The sequence below is a fragment of the Barbus barbus genome, assembly GCF_936440315.1.
Source record: "Barbus barbus genome assembly, chromosome: 11".
In the NCBI taxonomy this organism is placed as follows: domain Eukaryota; kingdom Metazoa; phylum Chordata; class Actinopteri; order Cypriniformes; family Cyprinidae; genus Barbus; species Barbus barbus.
Genome location: NC_136739.1, coordinates 22,515,846 through 22,525,587, shown reverse-complemented (window position 1 = coordinate 22,525,587; position 9,742 = coordinate 22,515,846). Strand labels below are relative to the sequence as shown.

The window sequence follows — 9,742 nt, the reverse complement described above, 5'->3', positions numbered from 1 at the left end:
TGATTTTGTCTGAACAGACTCACGGATCAACATCTAGTACATTTGGATGGTAAAAACGCTTGTGTATTAGTTGATGCTCTATAATGCTAGAATAATTGTTTCGTTTCATTTGAAACAACCTTTAGCTTTTCAGGTATAATAAATTGTGGCTCCTCTATAAAGAGTCTTGTAATAATAATTTTAATGAGTAAAAATGTGTACATATAATATACAAACGTGTCTGAACCAGAGCAACCTTTATTCATAAAATTGTAGAGGGCCACAAAGTTTTACAAACTCTATTACAAATATTTATAACTTTTATTGATAGATTGCTTGTACAAGATGTACATTCTTTTTTTTTTCTTTTTTTTTTTGTGAAACAACAGAAACAAAAAAAACCTCAATGGTGAATCATGTTTGGGCATGCTTGCATATGCAATATGACGGGATACAACAAATTCCTTGGAGCATCAAGAAAATCTCAACACAAAGTCTTATGGTTTCATCCACCATCCCTGAAATGTTTGTAAACTCAAACACGCTACATTTTAGTCGAACAAATGTACTGCAGTCACACGTTCGCGTAAAACTGTTGCAAATGTTAACATTTAAAAAATATATAAAAATAAATGCAAAGCCATGTAAATATGTACACTTGAAATTTGACTATTTAACATTTATAAACTTTCAGATAAAATAATAAATAAGAGCAACTATGACGTCAATTAAAGTAACAGAAACATTCCTAAACAAGCGTAATGGTGAACAACGAAAACAGCCCACAATGTAGCATTTATTGTTAGAGGTAGACCTGACCAAGATCTACTACCGTAGTTCAAAGGCAATTGATGTCTGAACTGGCAAACTGTTTCATGGTAAGGTCATGAAAATAATACTGTTTTTTTGTTGTTACCTTGGTAACAAATTCTTAAGCTTATTGTATTCAATTCAGGAAACTGTAGACAGTTCTTGTTTATATGGGGAAAAATGACTGTGGATGCAGTTGCTGAAAAATAGTTTTGGAGTTTTAAATTAAATAATTCTACCTCTATTAATGCAATCAAATTGTTGTCTTTGGCTGATTTATTGTTATGTTAAAAACCAGACATGCTTATGACCCAGGAACCTAGAGCATTTTTGTACAGTGTCAAAGGAATCTTCCTTGTCTGCTTTCAGTGATATCAATATCTCTTTAAATGCACGTGTACAAAACTAAATTTGAATACCATTGAACTTCGGGGAGTTATGGCACATTGCAAACGAGTAAGCAAATGATCTGTTACACAGATTTTAAGGATGTGTTTGTGGCAAAGAACTTTCAACACATCGACATCAGTGCCCAAAACCCAACAACTTAAAAATCATTGTTTAATTAGCAAACATCAACCGCTATATTACGTTTTCCATATTTACAGTATTGCACTTAATTGCATTTCACTTAAACTGATGTTTCTTAAAATGTTACATTTCAAAGTTGCAGTTACTGTTTATCCTTTTTGGAACAAACAAAAACAAGTCATTTCAATGTATTTCAGCAAAACGAAAGTCAAATTTGTTTCCCCCTTACATAAAAGTAGTATATCTTGCATTAAGGATCGTAAACCCCTTCATACAAGACCTGAAGTGCAAAAGCTAGGTTCACTTGTATTCCAGGACACATCACATAAAAAAGAAGAGAGTACAAAATATGAGAATGAAAGCTAAAGTCCATACACATGCCCAGAAGGAAATAACAGCAACGCAACATTTCCTCCCAAAAGAGAAAGAATCATAAGAATCAATTCCACTAAAAACCAGGCGATTGTACCATTGATGTTATTGCTGTTTCCAGTCTTTGTCCACAGCAGAATGAACAATGAAAAACAAAAAATCAAAAATGCAAATAAGGGCTTTCGATATGCATTGTAGTGGAGGGTTATCATGGCAGTGATCAACATAGATGTATGTCAGTTACAATGGAGGCCAGCCCCAATAGGTCTATCCTTCAATTGAGCACGTGCACTAGGCAGCGGCACCGTGGTAGGAGGCAAATATGGCCGTCTCTTTCTTTTCACTTTGAGGTTGAGATTCCAAAGTTTCAGTGTCTGTCCGTAAAAACACAACCTCTAGCCTCACTCTGTGTCTGCCTTTTGCTTTTTTTAAAAGTCTTCTCTCCTAAACGCTGGTTTTCAGACAGACATCCAGACATTTTTGTATGGTCCTGGGGCTGTGATCTGTGCCTGGAAAGGGCTGAGCCAGTGGCCTCCAAGAAGTCCTGCCTGTTGGGCAAAAAGTAAAAGGTGATTCATTGGTATTTAATTACCTTTCTCTACAAGTGGTTTGTTTTGGCAGCTGGTTTTTTGTGACTTTTTTTTTCTCTCTCTCGCTCTCATTCTCTCCCCTTACACCCCTTTTTTCTCTTTTGTTTTTATTTTGTTTTGTTTTAACTGTGAGTGTCACGGCCTTTTCAGAGGCTTAGTCTTGTGTTAGAAGCAATTATCAGTTCAGAGCAGCAGAGAAGCCCATGGGGGTCAGAGTCCCAGCGCCTCGGCGTGTTTTCTTGCCTTGAGTCGCAGGTCAGCGATGCTGGAGTTCTTGCTATTGCTCTTGGCAGCCGCTACCACAGCGGCTGCTGCAGAGGCCGAATCTGCCAGCGATGCGATTGGTAATCCAAAGGGCGGGGGCGGGAACATCAGATAGGGAGCGTGGGCCGCGAGGTGTGGGTGCAGGTGAGGATGGGAGTGCGTTCCGACCCCCTCCAACTGTAACTGAGCTTGGACCTGCAGGGCGAGCAAAAACAAACACTGAGTTAGTCAGCGGCCGCGGGGTCAGCTCGAGGAGCGGCGGGGATCCGGTTTCAGGCTCGGACACCCCTCCGAAGGCTTGTTCTAACTGTGTGCTTTCAGTGAAAACAGTCACTCGCTCAGTGCATTCTTTTTCATCTGATCTTGAGCTGCATTATGCAATGTGCTCAGACAGCTTAATAGTCAAAGAACTTCCATCAGTTGCAAATCTCACTTCTCAGCATATTAGTTTGACCCACAGCGAATCTTTCCATACAACCGCTAAAAGCTGCAACATCATGTAATCTTAATTATATATTCAATGGCATAAATAAACAATTTCGTACCCAAAATATTCATTCTCATATATAAATATTTATTTGCATGTTTCCTAGGGGGGAAAAAGATGTAAGCAGGCAGCATAAAATATCAGGTTGCAGATTCTTAGCAATTATTTCAGTAAGATGAGGTGAAAATTAGACATCCGCTGACTTAAAAAGTGACTTTTTTTTTTGTATTCTTCTCATGTATCTTTCTCTGCACAGGGATCATAAATATTTCAAAGCTTTACATTTTGCAGTCCAACTAAAATACAACATCTGACAAGCTGCACAAGTTTTTGACACTGGGAAAGAATGTTTTACCAATGTTTCTTTTTTCTGTTTTCCACCTGAATAGAAACATAGGGAGATCGCTTTGAAAGGAGGATAAATAATGTCAGACATGGTAGTCTGTTATTTTTAGAAAATAATCAGGTATGAATACAGCCTGTCTCATCTGAGTTTCTTTGCCGCTCACAATTTCTAACCACAGGCCTTCTGACTTTATGCCTGGCATTTGCATTTATATGAATTAACTGAAAATACTAATAAAAAATTAAAGCAGCCCCTTGCCCCAGTGTCTCCACAAATCAGTCAAATTGGACTGTGCATCCCCTCTACAGGGGCAGTCAGAACAACAGGTGGTGGACATTTGTGGTGTTCAGTATGCAGTCCTCACGCCTCGGCCCTGCCAATGCAGCTCAGTGCCAATAACCATCAGTGCGTTATTCCTCTCTTTCATAATCTCTTTTATCTGCCTTTCCCTCGCTGTGCTATTAGCTTAATTATGGCTGCTCTCTCGTCTGGCTGATGCAGACAGTTCTTCAGCACCAGATGAAATGTCTCTCGGTCCCTCTTATCTCATTCGCCTCTCATCGGGCCCCGGAGGTGAAAGGTTCGGGCTCTTCTCGCGACGCACGGAGACTAACGTCACATCAGATTGTTTGTCAAAGCCTAAACATTTCTCGGCCGCTACTTTAATTGGTTAACATGGCGGAGCGAGACGTTTATTTAGTCGACTGAACTGCACATTTGCACATCACAAGAAACAATAAAAACGAATAAAAATCAGCTTCGTTATTCCTAGCTTACCTGTTGAAATGGCATTCTGAGTGCGCCCATATTCACGTAAGGAGCGACCCTGCACGCGTCCAGGTGACTGGCGGTACCCAAAATAACACCTAGAATAGAAAAGAATAATAAATTAGCAAAGTTAGTCATAATCATTTTTCTGTCTAGATGATTTGACCATTTACATTAAATTTAAAATGTAGCTGCTGGCTCACGAGCAACCAATTCTACTTTGACTTGGGTCATGTCCCGTTATAAATTAATTTAGAAATGCATAAAATAAGCAAATATAATAATCACAAAAAGTTTGGAAAATTAGGTTATTTATTGAAATTATATTTTTTACCTTTGTGCATTTGATTTTCCTGTTTTCGGCATTTCGCTCTTCTGTTCTGAAACCATACCTAAAAACAGAGAGGAAAAAATGTTATTCTTTATCGTGTTAACCACCGTTTACTACTTTTTTTATATTACAAATTAAATTACAGAAATGTGCAAATTAGTTATATTTCATTTGTCCATGCAACCGACATTACAGAAAAACAGCGCCGATTTATGTTGCCTCTGTTAATCGGTCTCGATTATTATTTCATTTCAATTGGAAAAGCAAATTCTGTTATTCATTGTTCGACAAATCTTCTAAATAATTAATATTGCAATTTTCATCTTCTACACCAATGAATTCTGTGTGTATTCTTTGGCTGTGTCTACATTTAATACAGCTAGTTTTCTTATTTTCTTTCTTTATATGAAATAACGTAGGCCTACAAGCTCTTGTCAAAGCACCATATGTAAACTAAGTGACAATTTCACATCTCTAAAATTGAGGCCTATTTTTTTTTTTTTGGAATCTTTTTTCAATAAAATCAATTTGCTGCATTACATAGGTGTTTGAAAATGTGGGAAATGTTAATTATGAACAGTGTAAATTTACTCTATGCCTATAGTTTTCCATCATCACTCGCTTTGGTTTTCAGTTAAATCTATCAGCGATGCTTTTTCAATTCTCAGACTCGCTCATTAAAATGGAAAAGGAAACATCTGTCAACCTGTTTTTTGTAAGGCACTCGGATATTGCATTATAGATTAATAATAATAATAATAATAATAATAGGCAATGTGTGACTTTTAGTGCGCCACAATGAATGCATCATATTTCAATCTTTGATCGATTGTAATTATCCAGCACTATGCTATAGTGAAAGTGAGCTACACTGGTTTCGACAGTTATTTCTTCATTAAGGACCACTCAATGATGCGGTTCACAAATACCCTAATCTGATTTCCTTTTGATTTTTATTAGAGACAGTGAATAATGACATTTAATTTAGCCCTGCACCAAAAACCGAAAGATATTAGTCGTAATTGAATTACTGCCTTCTCCTCACTGAGGTCTCATAACTTTCAATTAGATTCTTGACAGCTGGTCGGCGTGGGGCTTCTATAGAACAGTATAGTAGCAGGTCCATAACAACTAGGCTAGCTCACGTCCATTGCATTTAACTCTGAATTTTCTGCAAAATTTGAAATGTGATTCGAGTCATAAAATGCCTTTGTGATGCATCATACAGAGTCGTTTTAACGCGGTATGAATTTTTGGTTGCATCAAATCACAGCTCTGACCTATTCTTTGCTCTCCTCTTTTAATCTGATTTCGCCTCCGCCTCTGAAACATTAAAAAATGTCGTGCTTGCAAGCTGTCACACTGGCAAACAATGTTACTTATTTTCCCATTACATTTTGTAACACGGCCTATGTCACTGTAGGAGTTAAGACAAAATTGAATTATTCCTAATACATTTTTATAGGAACAGTATATCAAGCCAATGGCAGATAATACAAAGATAAGGTTGGAGAAAATGAGGTGAGTGACATAAGAAGGTATCCCCTGCAGCAGCGGTTCAATCTCTTCATTAATTTTAATGATGTGGTTAGATCTTTCTGCAGCACATAAGCAAGTTTTCCTTTGAATATAGCTGCTGCTGCAGGAACTAAAAGGCGATTTCATATCCACACCCACCACTGAAACTGAACCCGCATAAATAGAAAGATAACAGAAATGCTTTGTGTATGAGTGAACAGAACAACCGTCTCCAAATGTTAAACATCTCAGGCGCATGATATGATATACAAATTTAATCTAGCCTACTTAAGCAAATGTGTATGAAGGCCTAGCGATCACACTTACACTGTTTTATTTATTTGATTATTTTCCCCTTGCCAGTTCACTTCTCTATAACAAACGCATATCCCTAGAGTACTTCGTAAATAGATTGCCTATTATTTCTAACTTTACAAACTGCTAACTAAATGTAAAACTGCATTTTACATGCAGGCTACAATAAGTTACCAGCGTGATAAATTCCTCTGGGCGTATGAGCATAAACACCACAGCAGCGCTTTTATAGGCGACTTAGTATTTTGCTATTAAATGTAAAAGCAATAAACATTATGAATAATCTCCGTGGACATTATTTTTCTCAATTAGCCTATATGCTACGCTGATAGAGCAAGGTTTGTTACAGTTGTATTTTCACACACACACATACGGGCCTGCTTTACACTATTTCGAGAACATGTAGTCTACTACGTAAAACAATGAAAAAATAAGTGACAGAACCGTCAATTGTCATCCAGCTTATTTGCATTTCCACTAAAAAGTGCATTCGAGGTGCATTCGTTTAAAAAATTACTGTTTTTTTAAATTAATATTATTTGAATATTGTAATGTGTAATTGTTTTTAGAATGTGCAATTTTTTTCTTCGTAATATAATTTTTAAAAAGAATTCATGGAGTGTGTGGAGGAATGGGCTCTTACCTGCACGCGGGCCTCTGATAGCCCCAGCCTCTGACTCAACTCCTCCCGCATGAAGGCGTCTGGGTAATGCGTCTCATCAAATAAGCGCTCCAGTTCATTCAGCTGCTCTAAGGTAAAATTTGTCCTGCTCCGTCTCTGCTTCAGTTTACTCTGAGCGTCCTCGTCCTCTGATTTCACATCCTCCCTCTTGTCTTTGCAGTCATAAATTCCTGTGAAAATACAACATAAACACATCAACAAAGTAGCCTACTTCCTTAAAAGCGTTCATTTATTTCACAAGTGTTTAAAAGACTGGAGATGGCGGCTCAGAAGTAAAAAGAATCGGGAAGTAAATAAATCTAATTATACGACATGTCAACAGAGAACACTAAAAAATTTAGATTCAAAATTAAAACAATTTTGTTAGGTGAAATCCAAGATGAATAGCAAGAAATTGCAGCTGTTTTGAAACATGTACTGTCTCTTTACAAATGAAAAAAGCCCTTGTCAACACGTAAATGTTCTCGATTTTTTATATGTATAATTAGGCAGATTCGTAGGCTATAATTAAGGGACATTGATAAAGAGGTTAGATTTTTATCTAGTTCTAAAATTACATTATAAGATAGCTTATTAGGAAACATTAGAAGTTTGCAATGAGCTAATGCAGCTCTGCACATTTTTTTAATCTATCTATCTATCTATCTATCTATCTATCTATCTATCTATCTATCTATCTATCTATCTATCTATCTATCTATCTATATATATATATATATATATATATATATATATATATATTTATATAGAACTGAATCTTCATTCCAGAGCAGTCAACTGTGTTATTTGCAAGTTTTGGAAATCAAATATAAACTTACAAACATACTGCAATCATTTTCTTTATAAATTCTGTGAAGTGGTCTTTGTTTTGCTTTTAATGTAGGCTCATATTATCAATGTTATTTAAATTAATTATTATTATTATTATTATTTATTGAGGTGTTGTATTCCAAAACAGTCATGGGCCTGCCATGAAATGTCCTTAAACGTCTTTGTTCAGTTTCAAAAGCAAACCCGTTTTAAGTTAAATCTCACTTTTAAAATGTTATCACCCATATGGTTGTTTCAAATGACAGCATTTTTTACTCTTTATTTACACAAGTGTACGTTAAAAGAAAATAAGTGTCTTTACTCATTTCCTGGCAATTTAAGAAACGCTCAGGAATAAATTGATAGATCGTCCTTTCAATTTTGACAAGGGCCTATTGTTTCGACTGTAATTCCTCAAATGTGAGTACAGACTTCTCTTTTTATACATTTATTGTGATTCGTTTACTTAAAATTGCCTATATCGTGTATTTCTGTTATTTTAGAAAAGAACTGTACACGACACACATAGGCTAACGAACAAGTGCCCATTGCATCAGCTGAATACAGCTTGCATTTCTCTACTCGCATGCTAGTTAGCCTCTCGAGACGATCGAAATCTGTCTTTAAGCGAATGTAAATGACCTCAAAGTACAGTTACTCAGATTTGATCGATATTTCAACAACGTCAAAACGCGTATTCGCGCGAACATCTAATTGCGAACGCGTCTGCAGCGAGAAACATTACTACACTTTGCGTAACTCACCGTCAGTAGCCCGTGTCACGTTAAACTCCTTCAATTTCTCCTTTTCTAGCTCTACGTGCTCCTTGTAAAGGTGTACCGGACAATGGTTGTTGTTGGTTTCTGTAATCTCCTGAAGGTTGGTCTCCGAGTTTCCCAGCTCTCTGGCTCGGGCTAAACCACTCTCCAAAACTTCCTTGTACGTGATGCTCTCTTTGCTGCTCTCCTTGCTTTTCTGATCGAAGGATTTCGACACGAACGCCGTGAGTTCTTCCATGGCTGATTACAGAAATCCACTTTAAAATGTACCTAACGCGAATCTTTTTGTCTGCTCAGCAGTGAATTCGGCGATATGTTTGCGTGTTGAAGGTTTAGATCACTCCTGCTGTTATGTCTGTGTTTTTCAGATCACACTATTTATACACGGCCACCTCAGCCCGGCCCCCATCGCCATCATGTCTGGAGTCATTACAGGCGCTTCTGAATTCAACTTTCAGCGGCTTTTCCTCAAATCAATGCTGCGCTGGATGGAGTCCCCTTAATTTAATTATAATTAATTAGGATTCCTACGGTGCCGTGTGGTCAATTGGAAATGGGAACCGTGTTTAATTAATTCTGTGATAATTTCGCTGACGCAATTAGAGGATATGAATATTGCAGCATGGCATTATCAGTTCATTCTGGTATATTGATGTTAACATGGACGGAGGCTACCGAGAATCTGATGATCTGGGTTAGAGAAACTAGTCGAGCGAAAATAGACGGTGGTAACTTGAACGGGATCGTCCAATTTGTCCAACTTTTCGATGTTTTCATCGCCAGATATTATTTTGAGTGTTTTATTTGGCTAGTTTGTCGGATATAGCCTATTAATCGTGAATATAAGTAGCCTAAATAAAGTATTTTCTTCCAAGTAGTTTATTGCACGTTTTTATATTTTAATATTCATTTATTATATTCTTATATTTTTACATGGGATGAGTACATTATATTATGATAATATTATTTTCAATATTTTAATATTAAAAATAAAATGAATAATGATGTTTTAAGATATTACTGATATTGATATGACATCGTGAAGAACCTTTCTTTTTAAGAGTGTAGCAGTATTTCACTTCACTTCACTTATTGGGCGCTTTCTTACAGTTAAATTCAGGTGGCTATAATTGTGTTCCAATTGTGCTTTTATTTAATTA

At 36.7% G+C, this 9,742-nt stretch overlaps 1 protein-coding gene across 1 annotated transcript; it reads right to left on the bottom strand.

The window, feature by feature from the left end:
- Positions 1-220: 220 nt before the first annotated feature.
- LOC306876678 (short stature homeobox protein-like) lies at positions 221-8,935 on the bottom strand. Its single transcript, XM_079428022.1, has 6 exons — positions 8,568-8,935; positions 6,955-7,163; positions 4,482-4,539; positions 4,157-4,245; positions 2,526-2,741; positions 221-2,240 (listed from the first exon to the last, which is right to left on the bottom strand). Exons 1-6 carry the CDS (start codon positions 8,818-8,820, stop codon positions 2,151-2,153), a joined length of 915 nt encoding a protein of 304 aa, XP_079284148.1. The 5' UTR covers positions 8,821-8,935; the 3' UTR covers positions 221-2,150.
- Positions 8,936-9,742: the final 807 nt, after the last annotated feature.